The sequence below is a fragment of the Stenella coeruleoalba genome, assembly GCF_951394435.1.
Source record: "Stenella coeruleoalba genome assembly, chromosome: 8".
Lineage (NCBI taxonomy): Eukaryota > Metazoa > Chordata > Mammalia > Artiodactyla > Delphinidae > Stenella > Stenella coeruleoalba.
The window spans coordinates 54,890,571-54,913,264 of record NC_137154.1 but is presented as its reverse complement, the minus strand read 5'-3'; the positions used below and the strand labels follow the sequence as shown (position 1 = coordinate 54,913,264).

The 22,694-nt window shown below is 37.9% G+C and overlaps 1 protein-coding gene across 1 annotated transcript; it reads right to left on the bottom strand.

Moving 5' to 3' along the window:
* Positions 1 to 9,041: 9,041 nt before the first annotated feature.
* Positions 9,042 to 20,834, bottom strand: AQP11 (aquaporin 11). The gene is made up of 3 exons (XM_079928287.1): positions 19,941 to 20,834; positions 12,488 to 12,604; positions 9,042 to 9,161 (listed from the first exon to the last, which is right to left on the bottom strand). Exons 1-3 carry the CDS (start codon positions 20,557 to 20,559, stop codon positions 9,082 to 9,084), a joined length of 816 nt encoding a protein of 271 aa, XP_079784413.1. The 5' UTR covers positions 20,560 to 20,834; the 3' UTR covers positions 9,042 to 9,081.
* Between the last annotated feature and the right edge of the window lie 1,860 nt (positions 20,835 to 22,694).

Here is a 22,694-nt window from a genome sequence, read left to right as displayed (position 1 = left end):
TACATGCATTATGCATATAATATTCTTAACCACCTTATGAGTTATAGGTGCTTTTATGATCCCACTTTAGAGATGAGGAAACTGAGTTATACAGGGAGAGGTAAAGTAACGCTTGAGGTCACATAAATAGGGAGCTGTGATTTTTAAGCCTGTGCTCCCAAATACCATTCAGCCTTACCATCTACCAGCAGCTGAAAGGAAGCACATTTTCTTTTTACTGCAGGGTTTTCAGTGTTAAAATTTCAATAGACAGCACAGGAAGTTCCCAAATTTCTCTGCTGCCAATCTCAGCAGCACTCATAATTCTATGCTAGACGTTTATCCATTCTTCAGTAAGCAGTCTGGGTATTCTTATGGGCTAATCTTAGCAATTCTATTTGAATTCCTTTTTAAAGTCATGTTTACATACTTGTAATCATGACTTTTAGTGAAACATAAAGTGCTCTTTGATAACATATCAACAAAATGTTGAGATTCTGTGCACTGTGTTTCCTGTAGGCACTGCTGCGGTCAGCCTGGTATTGTGGATAATGCAGTCAGCTAAGATGCAGGAGACCAAGCATCTAGTTTTGACTTGGCAGACAAGATATTTAACCTCTCTGGACCTACTTCCTCATCTTTGTAAAATAAGAGGACTAGACTTTCAAAGTCTAAATGACTTTAAAAGAGTCAACTGTAACATTCTGTAATAGTAGGCAGGTGTACCCATAGCTTTGAGAAAATAAGAGAAAGAAGAAAAGATCAGGTCACACTTTTTAAAAATAAAATTCATAATGATCAGCAAGCCAACATTTCTTGATTCTATTTGAGCTTAATTTTAGGGTTGCTGGAATTGTTTTGTTTACTGCTTCTTGGTGTAGAGGAAATTTTAAGAAAAGACATAGACATTCTCACCCCATAGCTAGGGTTAGTGGTCGTCTGATCTAGGTTCTATAGTTTAAAAATGTATTCATTAAAATATCCCAGTGGATTTCTGCCTCCCTCAGGTCACTTTGTCAGATATTGATACTTTTCAGATAGGCTTTTTTAAATGTTGATTGTGTATTTTGAGATCTTGTTGGGATCTTGCCGGTATTGTTAAAGATGAGGGATTATGCACAGATGATCATAGTATATAGCCCTTTATTTTTAGAAGACAAGTGTGATTACTCATTGTTCAGAGAAATTTTAGATAAAATTTTATTTATCTGCAGGATTTCAGATAGAATCACTATATAGTTAATTGTCGTACAAATCATATTTTTGAAGTATTTCTAGAATGGGTGAATCTTCATCTGGTACCCATCTTCTGTGGCTAGTAGATAGTAATTAAAATCTGAGAAAATCTCTTATGAGGATTCTGATAGAATTATTGCCATCCCTTGACAAAGAAGCTGAAATTGAAAAATACTTTCACTAGCGTCTCGCTTTGTCTGCTCATATCTATGTAAATAAAATCAATATCTAATGTCAGGGACTTAATAACTTCAGATGAGAAATCAGGACAACTTTGGGGAGAGAGCAGTGAACTTAGAATTGTTGTTTTTAGTACCATTTTAAGAAGATAAAATAGAAATACATAACTTGGATGAGAAGGCTAATAAATAAAAGTGTATACAGGCGAATTCTTCTTAGGATTTTATTTTTGGATTATTTTGAAGATTGTATGAATCACTAACAACAGTGTCTAGAAGATGATGCAATAAATGTTAATTATTACCAATAGTAGTTAATTCTTTCTATAACAGAAAGAAGCAGCTACAAATGTAATGTTAACTCAGCTCTTAGAATACATCTGAGATGCCTGATATTTAAAATTCCACTGAGCAATTAAAACAGATGTGATAAAATTATGCATTTTTCTCGAAGGACCTTCAGGCCTTCACTGCAGGTCTCTACCCTTGCTCTACAAACAGGTCCAATGGACTTGCTCATCTAGTTTCTAGGCATGTAACAGGTTAGAAAAGGAGAAAAGGGGTGGTTGCCTCAGGCATATTAATAGCAGCAGTAAACAGCTGACAGAATTATGAAGAAAAGCAAATATGTATTACCCCAAAATATAGCAGTCTAAGCCTTCATAGCGTGTAATGCAGATATGAGAGTACTGTAGCAATTTATGTTCATAAAAGTATGACCAAAATTATCAGCCTAAATTCTGGTTGTAAATATCCAAATCTGGCTAATTTAAGCAGAAGAAAAAAAAAAAAAAGGCTATCTGGTAGCTCACAAAATGGACATGAAAGCTGAAATAAACCAGGCTCAGAAAAAGGTTAGGAACTAGGATTGGTTTACATAAGATGTTGTGATTCCTCTGGGTGTTAGACTGATTGAATTGCTTCTGTGTCTTTGAGTCACCACAGGGTCCTGGTTGGCACTGTGTGTGTTGCCAGAAGACAGGACTGTCTGGCCCTTTCAGCTTCTGTAGTGGAAGGGCACTGCCCCTGCCCAGATTCTCACAGTAGTGGATTATCCCAAATAGAAAGGAGGCTTGGATGCTGGCTTGCAAAATTTACAGCTGTCTACTGCATCCCCAAACCTTAAAAAACAAACAAACAGAAACAACAACAACAAAAACTATAAATTGGGGTTGTATATAATTAAAGAAAGGTTTTTATAGAAACTGAGGGACGTACTATTGATATTTGTCAAAGCTTAAAATGCACGTGAGAGACCCAGAGACTTCGCTTAAAGGAATTTATCTAAAAGATAAATTTGCACATTAGGAAAAGTCATAAGCGCAAGGATATTAATTGCAACTTTATTTGTAAAAGACTGAAAACAACCTCAATGTCTATAGTTAAGCCTGGGTCAATTATTTACAGTACCTCTGTACAGTGGAAAACTGTATCCCTTAAAAAGAATTGGTTAGAGGGAAGAGATATGGGAACATATGTATATGTATAACTGATTCACTTTGTTATAAAGCAGAAACTCACACCATTGTAAAGAAATTATACTCCAATAAAGATGTTAAAAAAAAAAGGTTAGATACTATGTACCAATAATGAATAAGCTCCAAGATAACATTAGATTAAAAAACAAGACACAGAGATATTTGTATAGAAGAAAAGGGGCTGGAGGTTACAATGGGGATTATACGTATCATGTGCATAAGAAAGTTGTTTGGGGGAGAAGTAGGGGACTGGGGTAGGAGGGAGACGAGTTTTTTTTCCGTGTTCATGGGTTGAATTGTGTCCCCTCAAAACGATATGTTGAAGTCGTGACCTCCAGCATCTCAGAATGTGACTTTATTTGGACATAGGGTTTTTACAGAGGTGACCAAGTTAAAATGAAGTCACTAGGATGGGCCCTAATATAATATTTACTGGTGTCCTTATCAGAAGGGAGAATTTGGACACAGAGACAGACATGGCAGAGGGAAAGCCATGTGAAGATGGGGGATTGTAGTGATGCATGTACAAGCAGAGGAATGCCTGAGGCTACCAGAAGCTAGGAGAGAGGTCTGGAACAGATGCTTCCCTAGTGCCTTTAAGAGGGATCATGGCTCTGCTGACACCTTGCTTGGACTTCTGACCTCCAGAACTGAGAATAAATTTCTGTAATTCTAAACGACCTAGTTTATGGTACTTTGTTATGGTGGTACTAGAAAACTAACACATCTCCTGCATGGTTGTAATTTTTATCTGAGGAATAGGGATCTGGGCTATATATTGTAGTTTAGAGTTTCAAAGAATTAAAAAATTTACAATTATTCATTGTTTAAATGCAAAACTCTGCAGGTAAAGGAAAAGTTGGTTATCGTTACCTAACTTTATAAATAATTTGTGTTCTGAAATATTTTGGGCATATTAAAAAGATTAACCTAGAGAATATTATGCTTAGTGGAATAAGTCAGAAAAAGACATACTATATGATATCGCTTATATGTGGAATCTAAAAATAATACAAATGAATGTATATGCGAAACAGAAACAGACTCACAGATAATAGAAAACAAACTTGTGGTTACCAAAGGGGAGAGAGAAGTAAGGGAGGGACAAATTAGGGGTATGAGATTAACAGATGCAAACTATCATGTAAAAAGTAAACGGGCAACAAGGATATATTGTGTAGCACAGGAAATTATAGTCATTATCTTGTAATAACTTATAATGGAGTAAAATCTGCAAAAATACTGAGTCACTATGCTATACACCTGAAAATAATGTAATATTGTAACTCAACTATACTTCAGTTAAAAAAAAAAATACTAATGTAACACATACCCATATACTCACATGCAGCTAAGAAATAAAATTGTACAAATACAGTTGAAGCTCCCTTTGTATTCCCCAGATCCCAGTCCCCTTCCTCCTCTTCAGAAGTAACCACCATCCCAGATTTGGTATTGATCATAACTATGTATGTGTTTGTATTTTTGCTAAATGTATATGTATGCTATAAACACTATATAGTATTGGGTTACATGTTTTTTTTTTAACTTTTATTAATTGAATCTTTCTGCTGCTTTTCCTACTTAAGCACTTTATTTACTTTTTTTAAGATTTAAAATTTTAATTATTTATTTATTTTGGCCGTATTAGGTACTTTCTTGCTGCGTGCAGGCTTTCTTTGCTTGTGGCAAGCAGAGGCTATTCTTTGTTGCGGTGCACAGGCTTCTCTTTGCAGTGGCTTCTCTTGTTGTGGAGCACGGGCTCTAGGCACGCGGGCTTCAGTAGTTGTGGCACATGAACTCAGTAGTTGTGGCTCGCAGGCTCTAGAGCGCAGGCTCAGTAGTTGTGGTGCATGGGCTTAGTTGCTCCGCGGCATGTGGGATCCTTCTGGACCAGGGCTCTAACCCATGTCCCCTGCATTGGCAGGCGGATTCTTAACCCACTGTGGCACCAGGGAAGCCCCACTTATGTAAATCTTGAAGTTTGCTAGATTTTGCTAAACTCTTCTCCAAAACGATTGTAGCTATTTACAGTTCCACCATTAGGGAATAATGCTTCTCTATATCCTTATCAATTTTTGATATTTCTAGACTCCTGAATTTCTGCCAACCTGATGAATATGGAAGTAGAATTTCATCAGGATTGTAATTTCCATGTTCCTGATTATTAGTGAGATTGAACACCTTCCTGCTTTGTACATTTGACTTTTGCATATTTTTTGCCCAGTTTTAAGTTATTTTTTTCTTACTGATCTGTCCTTTATATATTCTAGATTCCAGTCTCCTAGTCTGTGACTTGTCTTTTCATTTTGTTTACAGTGTCTTTTAAAAGCAAGAAGTTGTGGAATCCTGTGTGCTTTTAGAAGCTAGGAATTATTCCTTATGTAGGATGCTTTAAAGTGTGGTTATTCTAGCCCTAGCATTCTAATACAGTTTTGCTACAGTGTGTTTTTAAATAATATGAACTAGCTCACAAATGATTGCTGAGTAAGGCAGTGATGTCCGTATAACCCAGAAATCACATTGGTTCATGTGCAGTTTTTCCCAACACATTAATATTTTGCACCAACAGTTGTGTACAGTTTTGTAATAGTTAAATCGAAGAATATATGCCTTTAAGTCTGAAATAGAGAGCTGTTGCATGATTTGATTGTTTTAATAGGATCACTCTGGTAATAGAAACAGGAAGTTATTGCAATAATCTGGACAGGAGTAAGTAGATGGAGGCTTGACCAAACTATGCTAGTAGGCCATAATGAAAAGTATGAAAGCCTACTACCCTAGAAAAACACACGTACACAAGAAGACATGCACAAGAATGTTTTATCACATGCATTGATTTAATAGTGAGTAAGAACAAATACCATCAATAAAATGGGTAAACTATGCAGTTTGAATTAACTAGAGCTGCATGTATTAACTTGAGTTATATGTTAGACAACCAAGTATAGAGTTACATTTACAGATGGATATGAGTCTGGAGTTCAGGACAGTTGTACAAGCTGGAGACAGAAATTTGGCAGTTATTAGGATATAGTTGCCATAAAGCCACAAGACTGGATAAAATTACCAAGGGAGTAAGTATAAATAGAAAAGAGCTCAGAGGACTGAGCCCTGGGAAACTCTTATCATTTAGTTTGGGGAAAGGAGGAAGAATAAACTGAGAAGGCAATAATTTTCTGGAAGTGAAGTGATTCAGGAGGAGAAAGCAATAAATTGTATCAAATGCTGCTGATAGGTAAGAAGTATGAGAACTTGATTTAACAGCATGGAAGTCATTGATGGCCTTGGCAGGAATTTCAGTGGAATGGTAGAGTTGAAGGGCTGACTAGAATGCTTCAAGAAAAAATGGGAAGAAGAAAACTGAAGAACTTTTTCAGACTCCCACCATCACATCTGCTTAACCAACTCTTCTTGTGCCCATATATTCTTACCTTTTCTCCTGTTACTATGAATGATCTGTCTGTGCTTCTAGCTAAGGCCAGCCCCTTCAGTTGTGCACTTGCTTCCATCTTTGCTAGCCAATTAAAAACTATGGACCTGGGAAATCTCCTACATCATTACTTTCTCTACTGCATCATTCCCCTTAGCATGTAAACATGCTGATGTCTTTCCCACCTTAAAAAAGGAAATTCTTTCTTGACCCAATTTCCCCCACGTTTTCTTTGCTTACAGCAAAAGTCTTTGAAAGAACTGTCCTGCTGCTATCTCCAGTTTTTCTTCTATTTCATGTTTGGGTGCAGGCATGGAATAAGCAGACAGTTGGATTTAATCAAATTGTGGTTAAGCCATGTGAGTATGATGAGATAAAGGAACAAGGGAGTTAAGATTCTATGCAAGAGTGTAATTTAAGCTGCTGAAGGAGACGAGGGTAATTGAGAGGGGAGAAAGATGTGAAAACGTGGTGGTATCGGTGGACAGAAGTTCCCCATGGGGGTTCAGAGGATCATTGGAGATGAGATAGTAGGGCGAGTGAGCTGGAGAGAGGGGTTAGTGGTTGGGGAATGAGGTATTTGAGATCAGAGAAGAGTTTGAGTTATTGGTAATGACAAGCTCAAGGTTATGACCAAAGTTGTAGTTGAGGCAGAAGAGAAGGGAAAAATTATTGAAGGGCCTTTTCAAGTTCAGCCAATGAACTGGGAGGCCAAGATATTGGAAGGATCGTCTTTGTAAGTATTGAAATCACCAACAAATACAGCTGGAGTTGTGTTGTGGAGAGTGAGAGTGAGACAGGAACTAAATTCCTAAAGGATCAAGAGGGAATTGAGGGGACTGTACAGTAGATAACTGCAATAAGAAGTACCCAGGTAGAAGGTGGCATGGTCTGATGACATGTTTTTAATGGGGGGAGCAGAGAATAGATGAGGAGAAAGGGACCTGTTCCATCTCCAGGCCCAGTGGTATCAAGAGGTGTGATAGAGAAAACAGCTAAGCTACCATTTGAGAGGGCTGCAGGGGAAGCCGTGTCATCAGAAGTCACAACCTCTAATTCTGACAAGTGCAGTTTAGAGGGCTGGGCATTTTCACAAATGAATACTCAATTTTCTTAAACCACAGTCTCATGATAAAGAGACATGAATAAAAAAAATTCCTATAAGAAAAACAGCCATGAAATAATAAGTGAAATTCAGCTTCATGTTTGGAAGAGACATAGGGAGTGGCAAAGGGACTATTTTAAAGGAACCAGTCATTTTGTGTGCTTGTAATAGCAGAAGTCAGGCCTAATATTGACTGATCTTTTGATTTTTTTCAAGAGAAGCTAGAACTATGGATTTTTGTGTGGTTTAAAAGCTTAAAATAACTAGCTTGTTATTTTGTTTTAACTACTGTGCAGGCCAAATAAAACAAGTCAGAGACTGCATTTAGCCATTGTTGCAGTTTTATGAACTCTGCTTTTTAAAATAGAAAATACTACGGTATGTATTCCTAAGTTCAAGAGTCAAAGTCCATGACTGTCAAACTGGCTGCCTTGTTGGGTAGCCTGCAGCAGTCTGGTTCAGTCTGCAGGTGTAAAGGGAGTGACTATCACAGGCTGATCACCAAGCAGCACTTAGATCACCTGGCAGTTTATCAGTTGCTTAATTGATTATTACTCAAACAGATCTTATTTCGCCCCCCACCCCGCTTTTTTTTTTGCTTTCAGTTTTAACTCTGATAATGGAATTCCTTTGAAGAGAAACATACTTAACCTTTTATCATCTGAACTTTTAATAAAAAGTAGACATACAATAAAAGAAAGCTTCTAATAGAGGAAAACTTGAAGGTTCTTTAAGCCTAAAAAAAACCCGCTGTTAATTCCTAAACAGATTGTAACATTATAAAGTATTTAATGTTTCTTTAAAATCTTCAATTTTCCTTTAGTCTTAATGATGACGGAGAATATTTTTTTGTATTGAAGTAGAAGTTTAAAGATGGTATTTGGCTGTATTTGACCTTGGGCAAAGCAGTAAACCCCCTTCTAGACTTCCTTTCCTTATCTGTAAACTGGAGATTAAAAATACATGCCCTGCCTACTTCATAAGGTAGCTGTTTAGTCCGATGAGAATGTGAAAAGCGTACACCTTGTATGAGTGCTTTATTCTACTAAAGAATGACAGTTTGCCTAAAGCTAGTGAGATTGTCTATTTAGAGAACATATTTTAGATTAGAATATATTTAAAATTCAGGAACCCCCTTGAGTATGAGTAGGTATATAATCTACTTCCAAAAGCAACTTTCCTATTGAAAGATGACACTGCTGATGGTATCACTGTGTGAGGTAGTGGCTGAAAAGTATCCTCTCTCCAGTTTTGTAAGCATGACTGTTTGAACTTTGGTTAAAAATCTTGTTCATTCAGGTGACACATGATACACATACTCTTTCTTGGTCCTACCATCACTTTCCCTTCCCTTCCCTTCCCTTCTCACCCTGTACTCAATTTCTTTTTCATCAAAATTAACAATTATCACTTGAGATTTATATTTAAAGAGTCTTTTCTAGCAGCATTTAATACACGCTTAAAAGAACAAGTCTTAACTGAAAAACACAGGATACCTCATTTTCACAGTAATTTTTTTTAAGTCCCAGTGATGAAAACTCTAAGGCAGTTTCTTCAAAGGAAGATAACATTGACGAATCCAGTGCAGCCAGTGTGTGAATATTAGGTGATAAAATCTTTATCACATCCATCTTGACTGTCCTGAAACTTAGTCTGAGTCTTTTAGAATAGTTACTCCTTTTTATTAATTGTGTGGTTGTTATACAGCCATGGAAGGAAAAAACTGAACATCAAAATCATCAGCAATATACCTGAAAGAAAAATACAGTAAAAACAAAACAATCCCTAAGGAAGTTCATAATCATTCAGTGGTTATAATTTAAGATTATATACAGTTACATACCTAGAGATTTGTAGAGCTATGTTTAAGAGAATTAGCTACATCAGTTCTACATGAAACATGTAGGTATTTTAAAATATAATATTCTCACATTATTTTTCTTCAACGATGAATCCTTAAAAACAGTATGTACTTGGAAAAACCAATAGGATCTAAACAGTGAATTCAAAGGATAAATAAAATAGATCTGGAGTTCTAGTTCTGGCTTCATTACTGACTTGCTGAGTGAGAAACTCTGGACTTGTGTCTCCATTTTAGTCTCAACGATTAATAGCTTTTAGAGCTGTATTAATAAGCAGAGTATCTGAAAGAAAACTTCAGTTGACGTTTTAAATCTTAAATATAAATATGTTTTTAAAAAAATCATATTAGCAAATCTTCATTTTTGAGGTCATGCCAGATAAATCTAACCTAGCATATATATATATGTATATATATGTAAACAGTGTGATTTTTTTTAAAACCATTTTTTAAGATTTAAAATTTTTCAGTGGGAAATAGGGACAGAGGAGATTTAGGCACAGGACTCAAATCACTGTCTAACAGAGAAGTCTGCAGTGGTTAATGTTTTTATCTGAAGGTATGTAGGCTTAAAGCTCTAAATCAGTTTAAACTTAGATTAAGAATGTGTTTTTGTCACATGCAGATTTGATAGTTTACTCCTGTTTGCTAACAAGAGGAAACCTTAAGGTTTGACTAGCATTTGGATAGCTTAACATATTTTTGAAAGATGAATCTGATTTGCAAACAAAGGCTTTAGATTTTTTTAAAAGTCAGAAACAGTCTGTTAATAAATCCACAAAATTTGACATTTTCTTTATAAAGTCAGAGCTAGAAAATAAGACATTACCTTTAAAACTTTCTAAAAATGGAGTTGCAGTTTCATAGAAGCAAATAGAATTTGCAAATTTTTATTATATGAAATGTGTAAGCTAGAGAATTAATTCTATATACATTCTTATAGTCACATTTCTAACATTTTATTAATTGGGGAAGATGGCAGGGCCCATTAAAGGAATTATAATTATCTCCGCTATGAAGAGAAACAAGAAAGAACAAGGACCATGTCTTCCAAGAATAGTGTGCTCCCTGTTTGGTCAAGAAGGGAAAGAAGATAGGTATCTTGCAATTACTCTCCTCTGTTGCACTCTGTGGCACTGCCTAGTGTGTGTTTGCTTTGACTCCTCATCTCTTACTTAGCTCTTTGAATGACTCTTGTAAAAATAAAATTTATTTTTCTTATCCTTCTTTGAGTTTAATAGTGACCTTATTTCATTTGAGGCCATTCCTTTTCCCAATGGGAATGTAATTTCAGTGTATGACAAAAGTCAGTGGCAAGCCAGAATTCAGTATTCTAAAAACTGCCATTTAGTCACATGTCTTTTATCCACACCTATCGAATTATTTCTATATTGTTTCTCATTCACAAACCTGTGAAAGCAGTATAGGAACATGGCTCTTTAAATGAAAAACTAGAACAGAAATTTTGTTTGGGTCTGTTTACAAAAAGCTAGGAGATCCTTAGGTTAACAAAGGAAGAATCTTTGAATGTATATTTTCAACAGGCTAATTAGGGCCATACATAATTGCAGAAAAGTTTGATCCCAATCCCATTTTTAAAAGATCCCTTGGATAGGAAGTAAAGAAATAAAAGTGTATTTGTTTTTCATTTACGTATTTGGATTGTTTTTTGGATAAGTGGTTCTTTAAAATGTTTTGGTAATGGCAACAAGTAATGTTCTCTTCCTGTTTGCACCACACTGTCAGGAAGAGAATATACTCTGTTTTCCTACCCTACTACTCTCTGGTCTGTATATTTGCTAAAGGGGCAGAAGTGATTGCTCCTTTTTTTTAATCTGTCATGAGACTTTTTTCCAGTATGTTCTTCCAGGAAGAAGTTATCAAGTGATTTAGGCTAGAAAATGTGTTTAAAAAAGTCATGGTCTTTTTACAGAGAATGGCAATGACTTCTGTTTCTTTTTTCTTTTAAAATTCTTTTGGAAAGGCCTACTTTTTAGTTTTTTTTCAAGTAGTGAATGACATAATTCCTTAGTATCATGGGCCTACTGTTAAAATTGTAGTTGGAGCACATTAACAAATATATAATGTTAATAATATATGTTCATTTCAAATAAGACATATTAAGAGAATTTTTCCATATAAAAACTTCAGTAGACCAGTCCAATTAGTGATGTTTTTAACTCCTTCATGAACTTCAGTGACCTTTTTTACTTCTTAAAAATTAAGAGCAGAGAAAATTTAAAGAACTTATTGGAAAATACTAGTAATCAATAGATGAGAAAAAGCTACCATTATTAGCATTTTAAAATACAGGTTTTCTCTGATATTCTTTATGTTTAGGCCTATAGATATTGCTGAGCATAATAGATACTAAATGTGAGGAAAATTCCTAAATGAAACGAATGGAAGGAATGGAAGGAGTGAAGTATGATGGCTATTCAAACCTGTTATGCCTGTGTTCTCTCCTATAAGTACCCTCCTCCCCACCCCCTTTTTTTTTTTTAAAGAAATGAGCAACAAGAAACAAAATGCAAACCGGATAAAAAGAAGGATGAACTAACAGAAGGCCAGCTATCCTCATATTCATTTATAGTTATGAATTATAGTCAGGCTTAAAACAGATGACTAAACAAAATCAAGAAATGCTGATAACTTACATAAGGAAATGCATATCATGATTACAGTTATTTTATAACTTCTTTATGTTATTTGACCTACCTGAAAATAGGAGTTTTACATATCTGATCCAGATAGAGATAACAGGAATGCAACTTGTGGAAAATTTTAAAACTACATTTATTATAGTTCTGCATTGTTTCATGAGATGCCCTTCTGTAAAATGAGTCAAATGAACTAAATAGTATTTTATTTGGCGCTCACAAACTTGAAAAAAACAAATTCCTTTAGCAAAAAAAAAGATTATTTTTTAAAGGAAGTAATTACTCCTCACTTTTTTGCCCTCATATCTGAGGGCTTCTTAAAGTGGTATCAGACCTCAAACTGACTATCCTTAACTAGGTAATTTGTTTCTTTGAAGATAAAAACAGTTTTAAAGGATACTGCACAAAATAAAATGTTACTTCAGACATAACATTTCCTACCTTTTTTCTTTTCTGTCCCTACTCTGGCTTTGGAAATTGACATGTTACAGTGACATTCCATATCATATTTAAAATATTCTAATCTTTTAATTATATTAAATAAAAATATGCTTACCTAAAGAAGGAGCCAGCCAATATACTATAAAAAATTGAAGGAATGCTTCATCAAAACACTTGAAATGTAGTGAAAGTGCCAAAGCTGGATTAAATACAGCTCCTGTTAGACTTCCTCCTGTAATACATTTTAAACAGAATGATAGCAAACCATATATCTTACATTTTCTTGCAACTAGAAATACAGGGATTACTAAATGTAACTATTTCATTTTAGGTACTTAAGTATTCTTATTCTGTAATCTTCCTTTGCAGAATCACCTGGCATAGAGGATAAAAATAGATTATAGATTATAATATGCCAGGTGCAAAAAAGCGGGGGTGGGGGGGACAAAGGACATTAAGAATTTTAATCCAATGCTTTTCCTATAGTATATTATAAAATGCACATTGAAAGTTAACCTGCTCTGTTATTGTTCTTACAGTTTTATAAAACAGGAGATTTGGCTGCCCTTCTTAACATTCATCAACTTAAATGAGTGAATAATAATAAAAATAAGACGAAAGTACATTTAAAATGGGTACAATACCCCAAGATCCTCTTGAGCAGAAGTACCTTTGCTTTGAAAACAAAAAATGGACCACAGCATTATCATTGACTCCATTTTTACTTGGCAGCAGAGCCCTGAAGAAGTGACTGTGAGTGGTATGTGAATTATATCTCAATAAAGTGGTCACAAAATTTTTAAAAATAAAAAAAAGTGACTGAGTAGTCGTGAAAGATAAGCACAAATTCTAACTGTTGACTACTTTTCAGGATTCATGGTCCAGCTCTGCACAGGGTCTCTCTCTGAGATGGGGCCCAGGAGCTTATAGTTCTGGCTACATAGCAAGTAAGGAAAGGCAAAAGAGGTTGGACTGCCTGTCCAGTGGTTCTCACCTGAACTGTGGCTCAGCTTTTCAAAACATATTCTAATTGTATCCCTGAGATAGAGACATTTCTGGTGGTTGTTCCAAGTGGAAGCTTTGGCACACTTGTCTGCCTCTGACTCAGCCACAGCTACAGATCCGGAGATCTTCACAAATTTTACGTGGACATATGCCACTATAGCATGTTAATTGTCTTTATAAAATGTAGTGAAGTAAATTTGGAAATTAAGAGACCCTTTCATAAGATTTCACTAATGAGATTTCACTCCTGATAGGCTGAAAACATTGAAGCTGTGTGGAGGTAAAGATGTTGACACTGAACTGAGTTCACTCCATGGCTAAGAGTCCATTTTAGCATACCAGCCTCACAGCATGATTCATATTTATGCCTGAGCAATTATAAATGACATCACATCATGGACCTTCAGGACCACTCTTGAATAGTCAAATCTTGGAATGTTAAACCTGCAACTGCCGAGGGCCAACAAAATTGGTTGGTTGGCATGTGGTCATTTCAGCTTAATTCCACAAAAAATTATTGAGTTCTTTTGTTCTGGACACCATGGATAAAAATATAAGGATTCACACAGATCTTTATAATATAATATGTGCGGTGATAATATAAGTGACCTGTGATTTTTTTTCCGGCATTTATCAATAAAAATAGACTGAATCATTGCCCTCATAATTAGTTTGCTTCAGTTTTCCCATTAGGTCTTTGGTATCTCCATTAGGTCTAAGAACACTGTCAGTCAGTTTTATACCATTCTAGAACTCCAACTACTTCACACTTATCTTCTAACCCTTACATCACCAATTCTGCTGGTAGAATTGGTAGAAGCTGCTCCTCCTACCCAGAGGTACAGTCTATTTCCCTGTCGTGGATATGGATTGGCTTTGCAACTTGCAATGACAAATAGAATGCAGCAGAAGTGATGCTATGTGAATTCTGAATGTGAGAAGCAACGCTGAGTGAATTCTAGGTTCAGGTCTCAATAAAGCCATCGTCGGTTTCCACTTTTTACTCTCTTGGAACAATGTCCTGACCATGTAAGTGAGCTGGAGGATGAGAGGCCACAGGGAAGAAAACTGAGGCATCTTAGATGGCTGTTGGTACCAACTGCTGGACGAGTGAAGCACCTTGGCTCTTCCAGACATACTAACTGTCCAGCTATATGATCTCAGGAATTTCCTATCTAATCCACAAAGTCATGAAAAATAATAAATTACTGTTATTTTAAGGATAAGTTAACTGGTTCAGAAATCCATTGTGTCAACAAAAGGCCCAAAATGTGGCATTGGCTTTGATGATTTAGACTGGGTAATTCTTTGTTGGGAGTTGTCCTTTGCATTGTAGGATTTTTAGCAGCATTCCTAGGCTTCACCCACTAGGTGCCATTGCACATCCATCTCCCACCTTGTAACAACCACAAATGTCTCCAGACATTGCCAAAAGTCCCCTGGGGGGGCGGGGGGCAAAACTGTCGCATTGAAAACCACTGTCCTAGAGAACTACTGGTACTTGTATACTAGTAGACACACATAAGATTGTTTATTTATAGTAGCAATGAACTGGGAAAAACCTAAATGTCCATTCAGAAGAAGGTAGCTAAATATACAACTTAGTTATTAATTTGGAATACCATTCAGTACTGAAATAAGTGAAATCTCTTTACTAATATAGATCTCTCCAAGATAATATCACTGAACCACACCACTAAACAAAGCAAACTGCAGAAAGTAAAGTATGATACCTTTCATGTTAACATGACCACATAATAGTTTCTATAGGGTCCTATCTATACGTATAATAAATGCACGTAAGAATTTGGAAGGACACATATGCATGCACAGAGGCTACACTGGTGAGAAGAGTAGGCAGGGAAGGAGAGGGGACAGGCATGAAGGATGGCAATCAAAAGTCTCATTGGTAATATTTCCATTTTTTACAAAAATAACACATTCATGTATTGTGTAATTAAATGTGAATTATTTAAAAAGTAAGAATCATCCATCAGGCACAGAACTTACAGAAAATGGCTTTGAAAAATGAGTTACTATTTATTGATGTCTGGAGGGGAGAAGCCATAACATGTTGAAGAAGAGGTATCAACAGGGAGATCCAGCTGGCTGACTGCCAAGAGTTTTAGAAGACAGTATGACCTTGGTGAAATTACCACAAAGACTGAGTCCCAAATCTGATAATTATAGGCCCTAATGTTTCTCAGTACTCCTAAAGGGAATCAAATTCTCTGTGACAGAATGACACTAGTTAAAATCATGTAAGACTTGTGTAAAAGCTAGAATGTCAATTAACTAATTCATAATGGAAGCTAGGCCTTTCCAGTGACCAGAACATTTGTGCCAGTTACTTTGGGAAGAACTTGGAATACATTATTCTTCATCATAGTCTGAAGAGATAGGTAGTATTATTCTCCATTTTAAAGATGAGGAAACTGAGACCTAAATTACGTTATCTCTCCTATGGACACAGTCCAACTCCAAGGCTGTGTGCTTAACCACTATATTATACTGGCATGATAAAAAAAAAAAAGTTTTGGACCTTTGTTTGAAGCTGTTTTTCATTTGTAAATTGACACCTATTTCATATGGTTATTGTATTAAAAATAAACTTATGTAAAGGACTTAGTTCCCTTCTCCTTTGACAAATAATCTTACCCAAATTCTTCGTGACTTAGAAGGATACAAAAACCTCCTGAATGGAGTAATGAAATGAAGTAAAAATGCAGTTACTTCAAACAATATATTAGGCTTATTTTGAAAGCTCTTAGACAAAATATGGAATACCCAGATATGTATTACTTCTTTCTATTTTTAAATGAATAGAGTATTTGCTAATTCATTCACTCATTCTAAAAATAATGAGTATTTATTTGTAACAGGTGACACCATGCTAAGTCCTAGTTATAACAATGAATAAAACAATTTTAGTCTCTGTACTCATAAAGCTTACTGTCTGGTGGAGGAAGACAGGCATTACATCAGAAAACAAGTATATAATTAAAAAATTCTACAAAGGAAATGAACAGGGTACAGTAATAAAGACAGCCTATTTGAATATGTAAAATAACAGATTTTTTTCCCAATATGTAATTAATTTAAAAATGAATGCAGTTCTCTCTCACCCTGGTCATTGAACCAAATTCTCCCAAAACCTAAATTGAGGAAAATTTGCTTGAAATTTGCATTAATAGTTTTATAGCTTTAATATGTTAATAAATCACAGGTTTTTTTACTTTATTTGGGAAGTCAATAAATACATGATAAGTGGTAATGACATCAGTGGCCTCCATCTGCACATCAAAGTGCAGGGTGCTAAATCAATAACTACACAATCAGATGCTTGTTCATTGGCTTTCCAAGGAGCCTGTGGCTATGCTGCTGGACAGTTATGTTCTGTAATCTTAAATTGCCAGTTCTTTTGATGTGACCTGTATTAGTGTCCTCCAAATGCAAGTGATTAAAGAAATATCCCAGCATGCAACTTAGCCAAACCAGTACTAATAGTATCTTAGAGGTTAAAAAAAAAAAAAAAAAGACATATCAAAGTAACTTGTAACGATGCCTGATTTAGCAGATGCTTCCCCTGACTTTCCTTCCCTATCCATTCTTAACTCCTTCCTACAAAAGCCTCACCTCTGCCTGGTAAGACACACACTCAGCTAGTCCCCAAACAGTTCACTCTATTTAGAATAACTGATCTAAAGTTATGACTTATATCCATAGAAAAAATGGGGAGTGACATGGCTTCGTGCAGCACTTCCCAAAGTATGTTCTCTTCTGCTACACACTCCTAGACAAAAGGATTCCATAAGTTTGAAAAACTGTGTTCCACATGCTTCTCTTGTTGGAGTTTCACAATAAACAGTCGCATAGTAAAGGCTCTGTGAAGTCTTAAATTAGAAAATCTGTTTAATCCAGTGTTTGCCAAATTTACTTGGCAACAGAATCCTTTTGTGACTTAAATTTTTTCAAGTTATGCTAAAATATACATAACATAAAATATGCCATTTTAACCATTTAAAAGTGTATATTCATGGCATTAATTACAGTCACAATGTTCAATCATCACCACTATTTCCAAAACTTTTCCATCACCCCAAACAGAAACTCTGTACCCATTAAACAAAAAGTCCCTATTCCTCCCTGCTACCCAGCCCATGGTAACCTCTATTCTACTTTCTGACTCTATGAATTTGCCTATTCTGAATATTTCATGTAAGTGGAGTCATATAACATTTGTCCCTTTGTGTCTGGCTTATTTTGCTTAGCATAATGTTTTCAAGGTTCATTCCTATCGTAGTATGTATCAGAACTTCATTCCTTTTCATGGCTGAACAATATTCAATTGTATGTATATATTTTTGTTACTTTTGAGGAATATGCTGTAGAAATGCTGATAATGAAATGAGTATAAGCTTTAGTGTCAGTTTAAACCATGGTTCCAGCACATTCTAGCTGTGTGACCTTGGACAGGTCATTTCACTCTTCTGAGCCTCACTTACATAAAAATGGGAATAATGTATTCATCAGTGGGTTGCTGTAAGGATTAACTAGGATAACTCATATAAATTTCCTACATGCTTGGCATGTTGCCCAATGAATATTCTTATCTCCCTTATATTGGCAGAAAAGGAAGATCATAATAGGGTATCAATTTTTGTAACAGTGCTAAATAATTGTTAGGTTCTGTCCCTGCAAACAGCCTCCAGCACTGCCCAATATTGTACCCACTAGCCACATATGGCTATTGAGTACTTGAAATGTGGCTATAGCAACTGAAGAAGTAAATATTTAATTTTAGTTGATTTATACCTAAATAACCATATGTGACTAGTGGCTACTGAAATGGCCAGCAAAGTCTAGACTGGAGCAGTGGTTCATATTGGGATCACCTGGGAAAATTTAAAATCTACTATTGCCTAGGCCCCTTCCCACAGCAATTAAATCTTAATCTTGGCACCCAGATATGGGTATGTTTAAAACACTCCCTAGGTGACTGTAATGCAGAGAGAATGTTGAGAACCACTGCTGTAGTGATCCCTTCACTCTCTCCTCCTCCCCTACCAATTAGTATCCTCATTTCAGCAATGTCGATGTCAATAGTGTGAGGGGAAGAAAAAGAGCAGTGTTTTTGGACACCTTAAATTGTTATTTTATGGGTTCTTTCTAATAACTCTCCTTATATTTATGTATAACTTCAATTATTATCTTGTTTCTCTTCTCTCAAAATCTTTGTCACTTATAAAATAGGTATTGGCTAATATATACAGTATTATTATGAAATCATAAATATGTATTAAAAGTACAAAAATAGGAAGAATACCAATTTAAAGATAATCAAGAGAGGGAGGAGGAACTGTGTATAACATTTTATTAACTTAAAACATCTTTTAAATGTTTACCACTTCTAATTATATAAGTACAGAGCTAAATTGTGGCATAACTTTTTTCAAGGGATGTTTCTGCTTTGGCCCAAACCTAAAACTTTAATAAGCAACTACTCACCAACCCCTCAGATATGCATAAATCCTTCCTTCTCTCCTATACCATTTACTTCCATCTGCCTCTACAAAAAAAATGGTACTAGATCTAAAGAAGTTGAAATGGATTGGAAATTCTTTCATTTCTACCTAGGAAGTCGAGCATATGTTTAAAATTCCTTATCTTGAGGTTTGCGTCTACTCATAGTTTCCCTTTCAGTGGGCAGAAGACTGATTCTTACTACTAATTCCTTTTATTAGATTCCTGCCTCCAAAACATCTTAGAATTCAGATATAGTCCTAATGAAATATTTTGTCGTGATCATTTAAAATAACACACTTCATCATCAAACTTTTGTTTTTTGGATTTTCTTGTCCCATTTGGAATATTCAGATTATCCACTAAATCTGAGATCTGTCAAGGTGAACAAATGGTTTACAATAAATCAACAGATTCTCAAGAATTATTAGTTTTTAAAAAGCGTCTTTGATTTCAAGCACGTTTTGATTTTAAAACACATCTTTCTTGATAGGCCATTAAAAATTCACTTATAACTCAAGATGAATTATTAAGGAGATAAATGATTTTAAGTAATTTTGTAGAAAAAGAACTAAGAAATAGAACTACAGAATTTCTACTTCCCACTCTTACTACTAACCAATCAGGTAGCTTGTGCTTTAAATTGGAAGGAACTTTTGACACCCAGGATCATGTTTCAGTGAGAGTCTCAGAAAGGATCTATACCAAGTTGGCAAGAGGTAGCTGATGTTATCTTTCCTTTCTACCATTACAACAATCCCTTTGTAGGATATTTGAACCCTTGGCAATATCTCACATGATCTCAGTTTCAGCACAGAAGTGGCTTTCTCTGGGCGTTAAAAAAAAAAAAAAGCACTGAATGGAGGATCAATATTTCGACCCTATCGGTAAAGAATGAGCTGCAAAATGATTAGAATTACGGAGATACCAATATTGACTTCACAGAGGCATAATGGTTTAAAATGTATCTTGGCAAAGAACTTAGAGCCTCAAGTCAGAGAAGCTCCGGACATGCCAAGTGTTTTGTGGGAATAACAAACCTGCATAGACCAAAAAGGTGATGAGTGCTGACAGCAGGTGGATACGAAGCTTGGTTCGGACCTCCTGGAAGTGCAGCAAAGCGCTGTGGAAGATAAAGGAGGAGACGGCCTCTATGATGACCGCTTTGGGCAAGTCCACTTGGATGGGATTCCTGCAAGCGAGGCTCCTCTCGCTGATGTGATACTTGGTCAGTCCCAGGCTCCACAGGGCGCCCATGCAGTACCTGCTGCACAGGGCACCAATCAGCTGAGCTAACAGCCTCATCGCACCCGTCTCAGCGGACATTCCCCCCAGCATCATCTGCATCATCACGCCGCACGGGTTGCTTGAGGTGCCCACCAGAGTCAGGCCATGCACCAACGAGAAGAAGTAGGTTAGCGTCAGCGGCCAGGTGGGGTGCAGGGGTTCCTGCTCGCTCAGCAGTTGCAGCTCATGGGTGCAGAAGCAGAGCTGGAACGTGGCCAGAAACTCCAAGACGAAGGCGTGGGCAGTGGGCCTGTTCAGCTGCTGCCGGGTGACCACGCGGGCCAGCCCCATGAACAGCACGATCGACAGCATCAGCCCCAGCGAGATACAGGTGTCCTGCATCTCGGGCCAGAGCCCCCGCAGCGCCGTCATGGCTCTCTCAACACCAGACTGGGAAGCCTGCTCTGGCTCGGCAGGAGGCGGTCTATGGGCCGGAGTCCTAAGTCCTCAGCCCCGCCCCCTCACGCCCCTCGGGGCGGGCCGACTCTAGGCTTACTGGAGGCACCGGGGGCGCTACGCGAAAGGCTCCTCCCCTCCCCGGCTCTGAGCTAGGGTGTTGTTACCAGAGCCGGGGAGGAGGGGCGACGAGGACAGCTCTGCGAGGGCACTGGCTAAGGGGCCAAAGGTCAGCAGGAGCCGGACAAGCACAAGCCCTCGCCGCTTCCCTCAGGGACTGGAAGCAGGCGCGGGTGGGGCAGGGAGTGGAGGGAAGGCGCGCGTCCGGAGGCCATTACGCATGCGCGCGGCGGCCCGCGCGCCTTTGCGAGAGGCTAGACTTGGGACCGCCGGACCCCTGGCGACGCCGGGCGCGCTTCTCCCAGTGCTACGCGGGAGGGCGCGCGCCTCTTGCGCTTGGACAGGTGCTTTGACGTGGGAACCTTGAGGCGTTTTCCTTCCCCGCTCCTAAAACTGTAAAGCCGGCAAGCTGGAAAGACCGCTAAAGCTCCTCTCGGCCAACCACCTCGTTTTTAATTTATGGGGCGACTGAGAAGACGGGAAGTGACGGAGGTGCAACGCGGAGGTCGGGGGTGGGGCTGGGTGGTGGTTTGCGGGGAGTAGATTTCAGAGCGAACCAGGGCTTGACCTGTGTGAAGAAGGGCAGCCAACTGGGTCTCCTTGAGCCTTAGTTTTTTTCACCTGCCTGTGACGTTTACCTCGTAGAGTTGTGGGTCAGACGACCCACCTCATCGATTTGTTTTAAAAAAGCATGGAAGGCAAGTAGCACAGAGCCTGGCAGACAGGAAGTGTTCAAGAAGTGCTAGGCTGAAGTTGAAAGAGCACGTCTTGCCACCGCCCCCCACTCCCAACAGCTCGCCCACCTTGGGCGGCCCTTTGTGGGTGCAGCTGGGAGGGAATGTCTGAGATTCCTCAGACCTTGCACCTGTCGTGGTTTTCTGCCAATGGAATGGGTGTCATGGTTTAGTTGGGGGAGAGGGGTGCAAATTCCTTAGCACTCTCCAGCCTCAGTTCTGCCTCCCCTGGGCTCTGCTGAAACACAAGTCCACATTTCTGAGGGCTGGAGAGAAGTGAGAGAAGAGCTAAAATGAGAGGAATAATTAGCCCGAGCTTCAAGTGATAGAGCGCTTGGAAGGTGTTCTTGACACCACTAGGTGGCATCTCTGGGGGGGCTCCAAGGAGCTCGGGTCCTTTATGTCTCGGCACGGAAAGAATTCAGCCAGAGGCGAAGTGGTAGATAAGAAGTGATTTATTAGAATAGGATGCTTGTGAGGCTTACAAGTGGGCAGGCGAGAGGATGCTGTGCCCTGAGAACTTAGTGGGCTACAGTTTTATAATCAAAGGAAAAGTGGGGAGGGGGGGGAAAACAGCCTTCTTCCTCATTCTTCAGTAGACGTCAAGCTTCCATCATCAGCTCCTCCTGCAGGTTGGGCAGGGGGGTTTTCTTGTCCCTACATGGTCAAGCCAGGACTGTCATGGCACTATGGAAAAATTATTTCAGGTCTCAGTACAGTGAGGGTCTTTCACTTTGAAATGTCACTTTTCCATAAAGTATTGTTTTTTATGTGTGCAGAGAGTATGTCCTAGGGGTCATTAACTGATTGAGTTCACTGGGCAGGATGTGAGTCTCATGCCACCATTGTTTTATTGTTTGGGGTCATGTCTCCTGCTTCGGTTGCTATGCAAGCCTGCTTGGTTTCGTGGTTAAGCAGACCTGCTTTCTTGAGTGATCATTAACTTATAGAGGTCTCCCATATTTTTTCTTTACTTACAGTCCCCTTAGTGGGATTAACTATTTAATTACCTACTTTGTCCCTTTACTCCGTCCCTGTCATTCTTGCTGATTCTCCTCAGTTTTCCTTCCCAGTCTCAATTTGTCCTCTAATAACTAATGAAAGAGCTTTTTTTTTTTTTTTTTTTTTTTTGGTTACGCGGGCTTCTCACTGTTGTGGCCTCTCCCGTTGCAGAGCACAGGCTCCGGACGCGCAGGCTCAGCGGCCATGGCTCATGGGCCCAACCGCTCCGCGGCATGTGGGATCTTCCGGGGCATG

Bases quoted from the DNA above. Each gene is read 5' to 3' on its own strand.
- AQP11 (XM_079928287.1), bottom strand. From the start codon at position 20,559: ATGACGGCGCTGCGGGGGCTCTGGCCCGAGATGCAGGACACCTGTATC. The intron at 12,605-19,940 runs GTTTGTTATTCC...AATGTATTACAG, and splicing joins CACCTTTTTGGTCTATGCAG to GAGGAAGTCTAACAGGAGCT. The intron at 9,162-12,487 runs GTAAGCATATTT...TTTTTCTTTCAG, and splicing joins TTGGCTGGCTCCTTCTTTAG to GTATATTGCTGATGATTTTG.